Raw genomic sequence first — 17,182 nt, 5'->3', positions numbered from 1 at the left:
GAAAATAACCCGCAGAAAAGGGGAGAAACTATGAATAGAAGTCAGGAATGGGCCATGAGTTATAATTGTCTTTTAAAAACAAACAAAAAAAATATCAGCTTTGATTCATATTTGAATAAGGTATTATTCCTTATGGCTGCTTAAGTAAGTCACCTGTGCTAAAATCCAGGCAGCAGAGTCAATGCAATATAATGGAGTCTTCACAGTAATTCACTTGTGCGACAAATGCTACTCAGATTTTTATAGGAAAGTTAGAGAAAGATCAAATTGCAGAGTGGCTAGAACACTGGGATCACTAGTCATAAGGGGAGAAAGGGATTCAACATGAAATGGTCACAACCTAATTACAATTAACCCAGCATTTTATATCCACGGGGAGATTAATATATATAATAATCATTGTCTGACAGCAGCTTTATTAACCACATCTTCAAATGGTGGATATATAGTTTTGGGGATAGTATCATCATAGTTAATGTACAAAATGCAGAACTATCTGTTTCCTTATATTTGCAAGTCAGTTGGTCCCTTCAGTCAAGCATCAGTATGCCATACTAGGGTTGGGGGGAAATTTTAAAATAAATACCTGCCTTAGCCTGCTGTGATTTTTCTTTATCCTGTGGTTTTCAGTATCACCGTCCTTGCCAAATTAGCTAGATATTTACACAATGGTTTAGCTGAAGGCCCTATGACATTCCAGAAATCCAAGCCTATATATTTATTCTGATGCAGTAAAATCATGCATGCAAAATAAGGATGTGTCCTTTGGTTTTCAAACAAACATATTATACTCTTTGGCAACAGGAAATTTGTCATGTTTTCCAAAGAGAGAACATTAGAGAACTCTGTTCTTGGAGTTTAATGGACCTCAAAGGCCTGACTGTTGAGCCACCTAACGATCCAAATCCAAGCAATCTTTGCATGCAGTTCACGTATTTTCTCTTTAACAAAAAGGCATATGCAACCAAAAAGAAACTGGCAGTGAAAATAATGCATTGGGTAACTTACATCAGGACAAGCTAAAAAAAAAAATCAATGCTTTCATTAAGCCACTTATATAACATCTTAAAATGGCAGTTTATGGAAGATGTGTACTTTCTATAAAAAATATGCTAGACACTTAAAATATTGATTCCGTGCACAATTATTGACAATTATCTACCTTTATGTAAGCCAAGAAGGGATACTGGTCTTTGAAAATCTCAGTGAAATTGCAACTGTAAATTCTTGGCAGAATGCTAAGTCAACTATTGGAAGGCAGAGCTTAAAAATGAGCTAGATCTCACATAGTGCACAGCTTTACCTAGGGCTTTGCATCTAGATGACATTCATCAGAAATTTGGCTGATTCGCATAGTTTACTTGGCTAGATGTTGAGCTGTCACAAGGCAAATGGAGCTACAGATCTGTTTATCCCTTGTGTAGATGAGAAAAATAGTGCCAGGCTGGAAACATATGCTAATTGGCTATGTGCAGAATGTGTCCAATAAATTCTACTGACTATGCTCAACTTATTATGGGATAGATAGTAGGCTCTTTCATATAGACAGACTCTTCTGAAGCTAGCATGTTGTCAAACAGAACTCTAAGCTTAATTTTTTATTCCCCTAAAGGGATCTAGACATGCAGCAGATTTGCCCAAATAAGTAAAGAGGTCTAAAGAGACAACTACAATTGCAAGTTATATCTAACAGCTAAAAGGAAACAGTTTTATATTGTAGCACGTCCACTCTACATTAACTACTGGATTTTTAAACAATGAATAGCTTTGTTTGGGTGTGGACCCAATATCCCTGACCTTACAGCACAGACCACTCTCCAGATCATGTCAGATGGGCAGACATAAAGCTAGTGCAAACATTAGTGTGTAGGCGGCAAAAAAGGATTAACACTTTGAGAATAATACTTTAGCTTTGTTTTTTGTTGCCAATTTTTCACAGCCCAAACACTTCATGATCCCCAGATTGCATCTTATAGGGGTTTGTTACTTGTAGTTTAATGGTTTGGTTTACTGGAGAAAAGAAATTATTGTTAGCAGTTGAAAGGGCAATTTCTTTTATATTAAAAGCCCTATATGATTGAGCAAATCCATCACTTGTAAAATACATACAAGACATTTTAATTTTACTTTAAAAAGTTTTAGTTTTTTAACACAGTACCTACCTAGTAACTACATCTTTAGTAGGATTCTATTTTTTTCCACATTGTTTGAGAGATAAATCTGACTGTACACAGAGCAAGTTGCTATATTTTTGTCTGATAAAAGTTAGGACATGCCTATGGCATGATACATTGTGCTTCATGACACTGATTTGGGTTTCACTAACATTAGGTAAAACCAGGACTACACCAGTTACTGTAGGAAATTTCTAAATCTTGATTAATGACTGTGGCTGCCCTATGGAGAGAGAGAGAGGCCTATGCTGTAATCTTGACAACAATGAAGAAAGATTTAGCATTTTTTAAAAGTGAAATAATCAAAATGAAGCTGAAGCTTTCTACCTTCTTTCTCTCAAAGCACTGATTTTTTTTAAATACTATATCATGCAAAATTAAAAAAAAAAATTAAAAAAAACAGATGCCAGAATATTCTCAGTTTAAGGTTAAAACTCGACCCTTAAACTCTATCCACTCTGACTTCTTATCACTGTAACAGGACATACTAAAATACTTGAGCACAAAAGCTAAAGACAGAGTTGTAACCCCGAGTTTCAAGAAGTCTATTGTTTTTAACTGCTCTCCTATAAATTAAAAAAAGAAAAATCAAACTCATTCCCCTCTTGCCTTAAAAATATTTTATGATAAATTACAATGCAAAGGAAACTTTTATATTTCTAAAATTAAGACAGTACTTACTATGGAAATGCTGATGCCTCATTTATTTCTGAAAATTTCCAGTGGTTTTTGCCTGATAGCAGCTATACTTATTTGTGTTGACTCCTAGTATATAGGCATGTGTGTGTGTGTTTCAGTTTTGTAGACACACGAATGTGGTCGGTACCCAGGCAAACTGCAATGCTCCAGTTGTTAGAGAATTTCAAAGGAAAGCACAAATTCTCTTTGCTGGCTTTATACTCAAGAGTAGCTGCCCATATTCATAGTTTACACTAACAGCTGTGTAAACGAAAATGACTGATTTTGTCTTTCAAAGTGCTTTCTTCCAGATCCTCACCATGCACACACACAGTCTAAGATGTTTAAAAAGAGTGACAACTAGACATTTTTTTCCTATCCACTAGTTTCATCCTACTGCAAGCATGCAGAAAACAGGGATGGGTCACGTTATCACATTACTTTGGTGGGGCTGGGGTACAAGTTATTTTTCCATCTGACACTGAAGTTTTATCTCCAATACAGTCTTGTTATTTATTTGCAGAGTCAAGGAAGGAGTATGAAGCCAATGTTTACCATGTTGGATTACTCTTGGTCTTCGGTTCTACATGTCAGTTTCTAGTAAACCAGGGCTTATAGGATCTTCTCCTTTTTTTCCTCTCTGCAGCAAAGTCCATTCTTTCACCTGTTGTGAATTCAAAGAAACCAAGCATTGTCAACAGCTGGGGTAGCGTCCATTTAAGACAGAGATCCTCTGAGTTGTGTCAGGTTGTGATGGAAGAATTAAGAGCCATATCAATCATATGGCTTTAAATCCTTGGATATTAGTGGCTTGGTATCTTCAGTTGTGCTCTGTGAGGGTTGTGAGGCTGCCACTGCCAGGCTTTGTATCGTTTCTTGCTGATGTTGCTTTGCCTTGTTATATAGCAAAACGCCAATTGTTACTAGAACTGTCCCAATGGCTGAGAGGCTTGTAATTTTGTTACCAAACACAATAATACTTAACCAGATTGACAACGCATGCTTCACAGTACTAGCAACACTGAAACAACAAAACACAAATATTAAGGACTGAAAGGCTTTGACATTCGCCACACACAATATATTCAGTATGCTCCATCACACTTGGATCTTTTGGTGCTTTATCTTGCAGAAAGCCAGATTCCACTTTTCCTGCTCAGGCTAATAAAAAAGCGACTCCTTTAAGTATCAGCAATAACATTTGTGTAATATCCCTAAACTGAGAGCTAATGGGAATAATTAAAGTCACCAAGTAAGAGACATGCTGCTTTTTTAAAAACATACAATAGGATGTCACTAATTCTCCCTTGGCTAATCCACTCACCTACTCATTCCCACCAGAAAACTGGCAGTATCAGCAAATATTTTAAAATTAGAATCACACACCTAAAACTCCATTCAGCAATTTGTAAGTGTATCCCTATGTGGTTGCTTATTTATGTGAAATGAGGCTAAGAACTGTGCATACCTGTCCCACAAGCATAATGCTAAGGATCAAATCCTGTTGTCCTTACACACAAAAGCAGTAGTTCCTTTGCAACCAGTGGTACTACTCATACAGTACAAGGATTTGGCCCTATGTTTGATTTTTGGATTTGGAAAACATCCTCATTAATTTGGAGTACATATAGAATTTATTTTATTTATTCCACCGTATAGCATTTTCAATCAGTTACCAGTATGAGATGGTCTAAGGAAGGAAAGAACCATAATTTTGACACAAAATCTATAGTTTTACCTGAAAGTTACAGGAGAAATCTTTCCCATCAAGGCATATGCTGTAACACTCTGCAAATGGAACAAGACTCCATCTATTAGGAGCAGTACAATGACATCTTGGTTGTAACTGAAACGCCTTCCACTTTTCCCAATCACTGGCACATCCTAAAGCCAAAGAATGGAACAGGATTTTAAGAATCTAGCTGTGTCCTGTTTTCTTTTACAAGCAAACATAGGCTAGGCAACTTAATTTTACCCCTAGGCCTAAAGGAGGCACTTCTTTATACTGGAAATAAAGGCAGGAATATTTAATCTAATTTTCAGAAGTAGGAGATGGAATGTTTATACCCTTCATGTTTTATCTTCTCTGCAGGAGAGAGCAAGGAGAGCCTAAGCCTTATCTATCTGAACTTTTCCTTATTTGTCACTTATCCTGTGTGATATTTCCTCCTTTGAATATTAACTTGTTACAACAAAAAGCTTCTCTATTAACCCTCCACCAACCCTGACACCTAGCCTTACCCAAAGTGATGACAGATTTAATTTTGTAACTGTTGATGTAATTTGATTGTCATGATGACTTGGCCCATTCACAATGAGATGAGTTCCTAACCCACCCTAAACAGAGCACACTGACCCTGAGTTAGTGTCCAAACTCATCCCCTCTCAGTATCTACCCTGAATTCATGTTGAGATTTTAACCAGCTATTATAATTCTACTAATTAAGGGTTTTAGCACCAAAATCTCAGGTCACTCAGTAGAAGAGCTCTCTATTCCTGTAAAGAGCCTAAAGTCTGCCAATCTGTTGTAGTCACCTAGCACAGGAATTGATGGTAATCAGAATTAGAGGCATATGTTCTTTCACTATTGCTGCTCTCTTCCTTCCTTTATATTTGAGCTGTTTTTATTCAGATTAAAAACTAAGGTTCTCCCCCAGCATCACTTTTTGAAAATAATTTGTATTCCCCCCTCCCCAAACAACAATGAAATGGTGATCACACAAGAGGATTTTAAAGAGAACCAGGAACCATGCATCTTCTGAATCAAAACACTAATGTGTCCAAGCACTACATGGGGATATTTTTGAAGACCTCTTTGATCTAGCTAGCATGGTTACAATAATTGCTTTTGTGACAGATATTGTAACTGCCTACAGTATCTTTGGTGGAACATATATTAAGTTTATATATCACTGTGGGCCAGGGATTGTATGCATGATTGTGATCTACTTCATGGTGCAGGATTATCAAAGCTCTTCCAGGAACCAAAACCAGTAGGGGGTGATTAAGATGACTCATGTAGGATTTAAACACATCCAGAGAGGTACCACCCCTTGGGATCCACACATATGCTGGTTCAAACTGGATTTTCCAGAGACCAAGTAACAAACAAATAAAGGGTTTTGGCATAAAAGGACTGCAGTTAAAATGACTCAGGGCCTTCTTTCTGATCCAGCAAACAGGATCTTCTGTCCGGGGGGGCGGGGGGGAAGGCAACCCTTGTTGAAGGGTTGGAAGGACTTTGTCCTGTTAGGGCCCCATAACTCTGATGTGTGACCTCTAATAAGCTTTCAGCATGTGTATAGGAACTTCCATTGTTTTGTATAGGTTTTCTCAGTAATGCTTTTGCCTTAAGAATAAAGGTACTTGATTAGAAGGAGTTGTGAAGTAATTTGTAGCTGCTGGCAATACACTGTTCATAGCTGTTGGGGAGAAAAAGCACAGGTGCTCGCATGTAGGCAGACTGGCTTGCTGGGGACCTTACAGTGCAAGGTAGGGAGCTGTGCAGCCTTCAAACCCCAGTCAAGGGGTAGAGAAACATAAGTCTCCACCCCAAGAGAGGTGATGGCTAGGGAACCAGACACCTTAAGTAAGTGCCTTCAAGGGACCCCAGAGGGGAATATGGGTGCAGTTACTCTGAAACTATGATTGCATTTATCTCTTCTGTTGTCATACATAAGGTAATAGGATAGGTCTATCTATCATTATTTTTGCTATTCTGTCACTATCTTTCCCACAGCATATCATACTTTAATGTACTGTTAATTAAGTCAACTTTTTTCTGCTGCATTTGGTTAATGCAGTTTAATGGTTGGAACACAGAAATGGGAGCTAGGAACCACACAGTTCTACCCAGCCTCTAACACAGAGGTAGGCAACCTATGGCACGCGTGCCAAAGGCGGCACGCAAGCTGATTTTCAGTAGCACTCACACTGCCCGGGTCCTGGCCACCAGTCCGGGGGGCTCTGCATTTTCATTTAATTTTAAATGAAGCTTCTTAAACATTTTAAAAACCTTATTTACTTTACATACAACAATAGTTTAGTTATATATTATAGACTTATAGAAAGAGACCTTCTAAAAATGTTAAAATGTATTACTGGCACGCGAAATTAGAGTGAATAAATGAAGACTCAGCACACCACTCTGAAAGATTGCCGACCTCTGCTCTAACAGATTGTATCTACTAGGCCTCAGTTTCTTCTTTTATAATTAAGGTTACAAGTACCATGTGAATACAAAGTGCTATTATCCAAGAAGCCTACAAACATTAGGATTTATTTTTTAAGTCTTCAAGTGTCTGCCCCTTTGGGTATTACCTCATCCACCTTGCCCTTTTGGACCCATTTATTCAGACTAAATTACTTGCTCCCGAAACAAACTTTATCTTTCTGGTTTATTTGTCATGTCATGTCAACATGAAACTGCTTCTTAAAATATATTTTCTGGATCCCTTGCTTAAACACCACAAGTAAACAGGGGTGCATGTCAGCATGATTGTAAGGAAGGGGAAAAGTAAACTGAAAGTTAGCCATTTGCACAAATCAAACAGCAAAATTAATCTTTGTTAACAAATAAAAATTCTTACCATGAAAAATATCCAAGCTGGAATGAGCATAATAACTGCAGCAGCACTTGTGTAAAACTGAAGTTCTGGAGCACTATAAATGGAAATCAAATAATACAAAAATAAATGTTTTTAAAAGCTTTTCCTTAACTGTAACAGAAAGAAAGCTGTATTACATTTAAATAGAAATCTCTGCACTGACACTTTACAGTGGTCAAAAAACCTTTTAAAAATATCAGCTAAAAGTCTTGTGGAAGACAAATTCAAAATTTCTTATAGAACTAACAAAGTTTGCTTTCCATGCTGGCTGAGATGGCCTTGAATTTAATAGGCAAGCTGTTTTTAAAAAACAAATTCAGTTTATGGAATTGCTTCTGAACAACACACTGTAGTGTTCACTTAACATTTTATATCATTTGTTTTCAAATGTATTGTAATTGTGGATAGGCAGAATTTGCTGCAATAATTGATTACTGATTCATGCGTTCTGTATTGTTCATACCTTCATGTACTGTTCATGAGGTTTAAAATGTGGAATGGAAATTAAGGGCCTGTTTCTGCAAGCCTAGTGGGAGTTCTATGCAGATGGAGGGCTTCCAGGTTTGGGCCCCAAGGAGTTATTTTTGTGTTTGGGAGTAAGTGACTGTCATTTTAGGTATCCTGAGGGAATTTCTGGTTGATCATGATTTAGTTTCCCCAGCAAATGCTTATGGATATTTTGGATACAAAAGGTTTTCGTCCCTCTCCTGACACACAATCATTTAAAGTACAGTATATAGGATATACCGGTCATCAGCAAACTACATAGAGAAGACAGAAAGTCTTGTCCTGGTCCCACATGACTATAAACAAGTGTTTCCCTGATGTTTCCTAGGTCCTTTCTGTAAGCTGTATATTTGAAATATTGTAGATACTTACGAAAACCTATATTTGTCTCCACTGAGCAGCTTTTTGGAAAAAACATTTTGCAAACTGGGGAAACAAAATCAAAACATTTATCTGTAGGCGCCATTTATAGTGAACAGATGAAACAATGAACTTAATGGTAATTTCCATAAGACAGAAAATGAGGTTTTCAATAAAATACTTCCTGACAGTCATATACAACTTCAGATTTACACTGGGTTTTCTTCTATTTCATGCATTTAAACAGAATACTTTACAGATCAGAACAAAGATGCATTCAGAAAGAAGGCCTTTAGTAAGCAATTTAACTTCTTTTGCTGCATAAACATTTATATCTATATCTGTATATATATCTATATCTATATAGATAAAATGAATATCCTATAACATACTTTAGAAAGTTTTGATATCCTGTTTTAAATTTAATTAATTTGCTTTAATTTCCCATTTTATAAACAGCACACTATTCACTATTAAATAATAAACTTTTTTAAAAGAAATGAAAGTAAGATCAGAGAATTACAGAACACACTATAACACAATTACTGTATTGAACAAAATCTTCCCAGAATTATAAAGTTCCACAATACGTTATTTTATTTTAATATTCTCCCAACTGCACTACTTTTTTCTTTTAACCAGCTAAGTCTCAGATTCATATATTACTGTCTTTGAAATATATACAAAACACCAATCTACTCTACACATTTCATATAAATATTGACATACTGCAAGTGAAAATGCTAATTTACATTTTTGCATTGCCTTATTAACTTTTAACATTCAGAAGCAGTGTAAGGTTCCTTTGCAGTTAACATTTTAAATATAAATGGTTTAGACTTTAAATTTTCAAGTGCTTCCTAGAGAACTGAACTAAAATACTCTTTATTTTTCTTTTACTGTTCAGCTGTGCTCTAGGAAATAGTGATAAAAATTAATACAAGGCAAGAATATCCAGCCTGTGATGGTGTAGTGCATTGATATGGGCATTTAGAACAAATAAGTGCATAGTTATTCAGTATTCAGACTAATCTACAACACTGCAATTAACCAAAAGCAGAAGAAGCACCACACCTGATTTGCAGGTACATAATTTTAAAAATAAAAAATGCACACAGCCCTCTCATGCCTGCACTTGCATCTGCCTTGAGATATAGACAGAAATGATTTGGAATAGAGGCTAGAATCATCACTGTCTTGCACCTGGTGTATTTATTTATACTTATGCTAAGTGAATACAAATGAACAAGTGTGTAGAATCAGGCCTACAATCATCTTGTCTGCCTATTTTGTTTTAACACAAGGATATCTGGACCCCAATTAGATCTAAAAGGCAAAACTTTTAAAGGAAATGACAGGGGCTGGACATGAATACTAATCCAAATACAACAACAGTGGCAAGAACCAGTGTCCCCTGTAAACAATTCTGGACCACAGAATTTGACATTTTGTAAACAAAAATTCCCAGCAGTCTATTACACTGATTATTTTTGAATTGCTCACCATTTAATGCAGACACACGACTGAAGAATTTTGTAGATAATCTCAACTGCCTTAAACATATTTAAGAATCAGAAAGTTCTCTGCATTTTAGTTTATATATTTTACCTTGCAATAGGATATGAAAAGGCTTTATTTACAGAGAGAAAAGTGTTCTTATATAAGTGTATCAGAAAACTGTCATGGCTTTCTGATTACTTTGAGTTTAACTATAGTCAATAATGATTTACCATGCCTGAAGTTTTCCATTTTCATGTGTTATTTGAACTCATTGTTAACCTAGCATATTAAAATATTATCCCAATAACCTAACTTAGAGTACTTCAATTATCTTATTAGCAACATTAAATATAAATAAATATATATATATATTTAATGTTGCTAATAAGATAATTAGATATATATGTATCTGCTCAACCTTAAGTTTAGAGTTGCTAGTGCTCTTCCATAATATATTAGTTGCAACATACTTGTGCATTTGGCAATTCTTCCATAACATGGTCACATATTTTATTAAAAAAACATAAGCAACGTATATTCACCATTTGAGTTCACCAGCAATAAGAACCTGCAGTTGATTGGCTCTGTCCCACCCTCCGCCTGGTAGTTAAAAGAAAAAGCTACCACAGGCTACAAACCAGGACACTGCTAGTCACAAATGACAAAATGGTTGCATACTGGTAATCCCTGGTAAAGACTTCATCAAGAGTCATGAACAGAGATAATTCAATTGTACATGACTTTGTAGCATAGGAGTTGTTCTATTCTTTATCCACTGTGTTCTGACAGGTATGGCGTTCTCACCTCTAAGAGCAGTATGCTTTCTATTAAGAAATAATTCTCTGAATACCAAGAATCAATATACTGTATGGGAAACACCAGCTGAACTGTACAGTCTGGGACAAGATATGGCTTAGTTTATTTGTAAACTAACAATTCCTTCTCTTCTCCACATGCAACCTTCATCAGGCCTCACCAGTCCATGATGTTAGTAGACAAAGCTGCCGAAAATCCCAGAATGTTGAAACTTATTTCAGTGGCTGTACATAGAGCTAATCCTCCCATGACAGGAATGAGAGACAGATTCACCAGCAATCCTGTAAGTGAAAAAAATAAATTAAAAATTGGCTTTAAACCAGAGCTGTGTGAGTAATGGATTTTTATGTTTGCTAGCAGTTCCAAATTAAAAAAAAAAAATCATTTTGGGTCAACACAAAAACTAATTTTTGGGGAATTTCAGCAAAAGGAAAAAGTTGAAAAATAATTGTTTCAGGTTGAACAAAATGTTCTGTTCTACATAAAACTTTGTTTCTATTTTGAGTGTTTAATGTTTTTGCATCTTTTAAAATAAAATTGAAGGTAATTTCAAAATGAAAAGCTGTTTAAACTCAAAAAAATCAAAATGTTTCATTTCAAAAATGTCAAAATGAATCATTGTATGCAGTGCTATTGTAGCCGTGTCAGTCCCAGGAAATTAGCGAGACACGGTGGGTGAGATAACTTTTATTGGACCAGCTTCTGTTGGTGAGAGAGACAAGCTTCCAAGCTTACACAGAGCTCTTCTTCGGGTCTGGTTTTTCCAGAATATATCCTGGCTATGATATATTTTGTACCACGTATGCCTTGTGTGGTGTCACTGGAAAAGTCATAATCTGTTGAACATTACTGTCCTGTTGAAATGTGTGTGTCATTGTATATGAAGTTATGAGATTTTGCTGTATTTGTTACTGAAACGTGCTGAGAGTCTGGGAAATGCCCACAGACCAGTTCCTTAGAAATAACAAAGGAACTGTGAACACAAGTCTTGCATGTCAAGCCTCAGGTACACAAAAGCAAGAAATTGCAATTCATATGAAGGACTGAATGCAGGGCACGTAGACAATGGGGCTGCCCAGAAGTGGATTTACCATGAAACAAACTGTGCGGTGGCACGGAGCCCCTACTGACAGGGGGGCCCCCAAAATGCAGGACAAATCTCATCTGACAACCTGCACTTGAGTCCCCGCCGGTGGCGTAGCAGGGCTCAGGCAGGCAGGCCGCCTGCATGCTATGGCCGGTGGCCCCATGCTGCTCCTGGAAGCATCCGGCTGCTGGCACGTCTCTGCGCGCCCCTGGTTGGGGGGAGGTGGCTCCAAGCGCTGCCCCCACCCTGGAGAGCGCACAGAAACCCGCTGCCCCCCTCACCCCAAGGAGTGCGCAGAGAAGTGCCAGCAGCAGGGCTAAGGCGGCTCCCTGCCTGCTCTGCCTCCTCCTTCCGTGCCATGCCATTCCCAGAAGTGGCTGGCATGTCCTTGCAACCCTTGGGGGGCTCTCCGCACGCTGCCCCGAGCACCAACTCCGCAGCTCCAATTGGCCGGGAACCCCTGCCCCCCCACCTAGAAGCCGCTGCCAGAAGGGTGTGTGTGCCAGTGGCTTTGGGAGCCGCGCCGCCTGAGGTAAGCGCCGCCCCCCGCCACACTCCAACCCCCTACCCCAGCCCAGAGCCTGCAGCCTGCACCCAAACTTCTTCCCAGAGCCCGACCCCTCCCTCCTCCCGCACCCAACCCCCTTGCCCCAGCCCAGAGCCCTCACCCCCTCCTGCACCCCAACCTCCTACCCCAATCAAGGTACCTCACTTTATTTTAATTTACTTCCCATTACTTATAATATAGGAGGAGGATGAAGAAAAAAGAATGATCTTTTTCTTGGCTGGGTCGCGGGAAGGGGGCGAAAATGAATTTGTGCACAGGGCCCCACTAACTCTAAATCCGCCACTGGGGCTGCCTAACCCCAGGACATAGTAAGGATTTTTCCAACACCTGGAGGAGAGTATAAAATAAGGGACAGTGACATCATCAGGTCCCCTTTCCTCCCAAACCTATACTGAAGGCAACAAGATCACTTGGAAGACAAAGAAATATTTGAACTGGGAGAAGTGGTCCTAACTGGAAGAGCTTCCCAGTTAGCACAGACTGTTGTAGGCTTTTGGGTCAGAGAAACCTTCAAATCTGACTTAACTTGATAAACTTTAGGAATTAGACTGCGATTTTATCTTGAATTTCTTTGTGTAACCAATTCTGATCTTCTATGATTATGCCACTTATAATTACTTAAAATCTATCTTTCTGTACTTAATGAACTTATTTTAATGTTTTATCTAAGCCTGTGTGGTTTTGACTGAAGTTTGGGGAATCTACTCAGGTTACAAAGGCTGGTGCATATTAATACCTTTTGATGGAAAGACAAACTAATTAATGAGTTTACTCTGATCAAAGGGATCTTAAGCAGTGTAAAATGGACATTTCTGGGGTGCAAGTCTGGACTAGGAATATGCAGGTGTCGCCCTGTATGTAATTCAAGAGTGGTTGTGCACAGCACTCTGGTATATGTCTAGGGGTGACTTGCATGCTAGAGGGCTGGCGTGAGTGGGCAGAGTGGCAGCTCACAGAACAAAGCAGGGCATAGTGCACTCCAGACCGGAGAGTTAAGAGGGCACAATGATCCAACAATCCAGATTGTATTCTGGGGCATGTCACAATTACTTCACAGCTCCAGCCAGCTCAGAGACATCCTCCCCTGGCCCTCCCCAGATAAAGTGGGAAGGGATGGGTTGGGGAGAGTGTGGGGGTCCCAGGCTAGGGGTGGGGTCATGTGGGGGGTGGTCACAGGGGTTACTGCCCTGACTCCCAGCTTCTTCCCCCCCAAAAAATTTCCCCACCAGTTGCTGTCCCGGCCCGTCAGGGTAAGCAGCTGGCGCGCCGGGACACTTTGTTTACTTAGGTTTACCGCCATGCCTGCAGACGCTTGAGGTAAACAAACTATCTCGGCCCACCAGCGGCGTATCCTGATGGCCTGGGAGCCAAAGTTTGCTAACCCCTGAATTATAGGGTCGGCTTATGAACGGGTTATAAAAATTTTCCATTTTTACTTATCCATCTTGGGGGGGTCAGCTTATAAATGAACCGGCTTATGATCGAGTATATATGGTATCTAAAAAATTGTAACAGTATTTTTTTTGGTAAAAAAAGCAAATTTCCAACCAACACTGTCCTTTGACAAATTACTTTTAAAAAGGTCCTTGCTTGCTCAATTTACAGTTTAGACTTTGTTCAATAAGGACAATTTTTCCAGCTGCATTAATCACTAAACAACTCAGATGGAATCTCTTTGTCAATCGCCAAATAGCCCACATTACATTGCAAAATGATTACATTCCAACAAATTACTTACCAGTGTATTCCCCTAAAATCATCCGGGACATAATGACAGTAAAAATAGGTGCAGAGCTTTTAACTGTTTCAGCAAATGAAACAGCCACATTTTTCAAGCTTACTAGACCTAAAACCACTGTTGCAAACCTGAAAGAGACACATACAAAGTCAAGCAGAGACAGTAAAACAATGCTTAAAAGGCTTATTTTAGCTTTACATGCTTAACAAACATAATTTGTTACTGTGCCACAATATACACATTTGTGGTATAGTAACTAAATTATGTATGCTACATTTAGCTTCCTATTTCATCAGAATGAAAGGTAGCTTCCATTCAGTTTCCTTTTAAATCATAAAACACAACAGTGCTGAAAGACTGTTCAATAGCTGCTCCCAGTTTAGTAAAAACCCATTTAGACTTGAAGTGAAGGTGAGCCCAAACAATGTTTCAATAGCCTCTCATCAGGCATGATATATAGTCCTGCTCTATCTAAGGCTATAGCAAATATTTTCTTTTAAAGATGTAAGTTTAAAAACAACATGTAATTTTATAAATATTTTAAGTAACTTCTGATACAAATTGCTAGGAAAGGATAATAGGAGGACACAGCAACACCACAATAAATAGTAATAATCAGAACAACTGGTAGTCCTGAATGAAAACAAAGTATTAGTCTTAAAGAGAAGAGAAACATCACATCACCAAAAGAAAATATAAAGAAAAGAGGTGGTTTTTTTTTTTTTTGAGATGATGGATTAAAACCAATGGAGTGCAAAGAAAGTTTCAAAGACTTGTTGTCAGAAGAAAAGAGGTGTTTAGAAAGAGCAACTGAAGGACGGATGGATCATTGTGAGATTTCTGAGAAAATGTTTTGTATGAACAACGCCCTCTGCCCTTCTCATGAAGGAAGAAGAGACGTGAAAGTGGGTCTCCTGCAAGGCAGTACACAGTGCTACCACCTATACTGCCCCCCTGGAAATATTCAGCCATTTACCTCATCAGTCCAACAAACAGCATTGTCATGATGAAATTGGGAGGGTAAGAGATACGTGTTTTGTGCTGGTACAAACAACATGGAACAAACATTTTTATGCAGCCAATGAAAGTGGTTGAAAGCATCTGAACAGCACCTAAGGAAAAATGAGAAACCAAGAGAGGTCAGAAGATGAATACGGCATTAAGTACCAACCTATCCTAGATACCAAATTAGATCAATTTAGTTTCAGAGATCTTTGGTAGGTGTCAACAAATATAGATGCTTATCTCTAAGCTTCATAAAATTCTAGTAAAAACCCTTTCCCTCTGAAACGACCAGCAGGATAAGAGACAAAGATTAGTTCATAGTTACCATGCCCCTCTACTCCTTAAAAACCAGGTATGTTAACACAACTATTGTTCATGGTCATATGAAGACCAAACCTTTGCAATTCAGTGAGACCTTAGATACATGTAGGTCTCTGGAGATAAGAATACAAACAATTTATTTAAAATTAGACTTTAAGTTAAAAAAAACAACAACCCTAAAAACACAATTTTACCACTCAATAGACTACAAAGTTTCATTGTATACAAAAATTATATAGCACTCCTCTTTAAAGCGCTTTACAAACATTACCTTACAAATCTTCACAGAATCCCTATGAAATAGTTTTATCCCACCTTCCAGAGGGGGAAACTGAGGCACAGAGATTTAGCAGATTCACTAAAAGCCAGAGGGAGTCCATGTCAAGGCCAAAATTACAACTTAGGCATTCCTAGATCCCAGTCCTGTGCTTAGAACACTTGACCATGCTGCTCTCACTCTGAACAAACCACTCATCAGTTTAAGTCTATCACACAGAATCTGACACTCAAATATTTTATTGGAACTGAAGCTTATAATGAAAATCATAATTACCTAGCATGCTGGGTTCTCCTTCCAGCAGTGAAAGAATGTATTTGTTAAGAAAAAGGGTACAAAAGCTGAAGAAAAACCACAATGTGAGGTAGATCAGAGCATGAGAATTCCAGATGCCCAAGTCCGACTCAATGACTGTAGTCTCGGTGATGGTTATTTTCAGTACATTTTCTTCTGGTACACTGTCACTCCTGGCAATTACAAATTTCTCACTCCTGCTAGCAAAGAGGGGGCCCAACTGAAATAATGATTTCCCCTTTGACTTTTCCTCAAGGACAGGAGGATCAAAGTCCACCAGAGTCTGAGTGTTTGTTACAGACGACATGTTGATGTCAGGAGACTACTGTTTGGTCTTAACATAAAGCAACATTGACTTAGTACTGAACCGCACAGTGAAGAGACAAAAACAATGTCATGTAATTAATCTTTCGGCTCCAATGGTCCACAAAAGTTTATTTGGTCCTCCAGACAGCATCTTGTTTAGAAATAAACTTCACAAACTTCCTTCCAGTGGTCAACTGCATTTTCTGAAGATTTAAAAAAAAGAAGGAAAGAGTTCACAGTTATCTGAGTACACTTTCATTTTCTGAATATTTCACATCACAGAAATGCCATTTTCATCTGCAGCTTATGAAGAGGATAAAGATTTGTATTTGTTGCATTTTTTAAAAATTGATTTCTCCCTGCTAGCATGATCAGGATATCAAGTCCTAGAAGAAAATCTTACCTAAACATAGCTTTTGAAGTGCTCAAGATAGCACTGGCAAAATGAAACCTCAAAGGTCTGTTTTGTTTTAAAGGTTTCCTCGCCATCAAAATATATTAAGTGAATACTTTCACTTTCAATTAGAGAATCTATTCTTATTCAATGTGCTGTTCTCTATTCTGCTTATTCATAGATTCCAAGGTCAGAAAGGACCATTGTGATCATCTATCTCAACTCCTGTATAACACAGGCCATAGAACATCCCCAAAATAATTCCTAGAGCAGAGCTTTTAGAAAAGCATCCAATCTTGACAACCAATTGGTGGAAAAATCTCCATGTAAGAGTCAATCACTACTTTACAACTCAGTTATCGGCAACAGGGCATGTCTCTTCATTTCTATTCTCTTATGAGTTACACAAAGTCTGGTGAACCACAGAAGAATTTAGTGAGTAAAAGAACAAGGAACAACACCCTATGCCAGGGGTCGGCAACGTTCGGCACGCGGCTCGCCAGGGTAAGCACCCTGGCGGGCCGGGCCAGTTTTATTTACCTGCTGACGC

The 17,182-nt window shown here is 38.3% G+C and overlaps 1 protein-coding gene across 1 annotated transcript in view; it reads right to left on the bottom strand.

The window, feature by feature from the left end:
- Positions 1 to 2,248: 2,248 nt before the first annotated feature.
- LOC112107775 (solute carrier family 35 member E2A) overlaps positions 2,249 to 17,182 on the bottom strand; it is a 26,720-nt gene continuing 11,786 nt past the window's right edge. Inside the window, exons 2-9 of the mRNA XM_026659985.2 lie at positions 15,915 to 16,441; positions 15,012 to 15,147; positions 14,036 to 14,163; positions 10,803 to 10,923; positions 8,339 to 8,392; positions 7,442 to 7,514; positions 4,591 to 4,736; positions 2,249 to 3,873 (exon numbers count right to left, since the gene is read on the bottom strand). Of these exons, the coding sequence (XP_026515770.1) occupies positions 3,627 to 3,873; positions 4,591 to 4,736; positions 7,442 to 7,514; positions 8,339 to 8,392; positions 10,803 to 10,923; positions 14,036 to 14,163; positions 15,012 to 15,147; positions 15,915 to 16,239 (1,230 nt within the window). The 5' untranslated portion in view covers positions 16,240 to 16,441 and the 3' untranslated portion in view covers positions 2,249 to 3,626. The remainder of the gene's footprint in view (positions 3,874 to 4,590; positions 4,737 to 7,441; positions 7,515 to 8,338; positions 8,393 to 10,802; positions 10,924 to 14,035; positions 14,164 to 15,011; positions 15,148 to 15,914; positions 16,442 to 17,182) is intronic.

The sequence above is a fragment of the Terrapene carolina genome, unplaced genomic scaffold (assembly GCF_002925995.2).
Source record: "Terrapene carolina triunguis isolate 2854851 unplaced genomic scaffold, T_m_triunguis-2.0 Scaffold714, whole genome shotgun sequence".
Taxonomy (NCBI): domain Eukaryota; kingdom Metazoa; phylum Chordata; order Testudines; family Emydidae; genus Terrapene; species Terrapene triunguis.
Note: the sequence above shows the minus strand (reverse complement) of the source record. Positions and strands in the feature narration are given on the sequence as shown.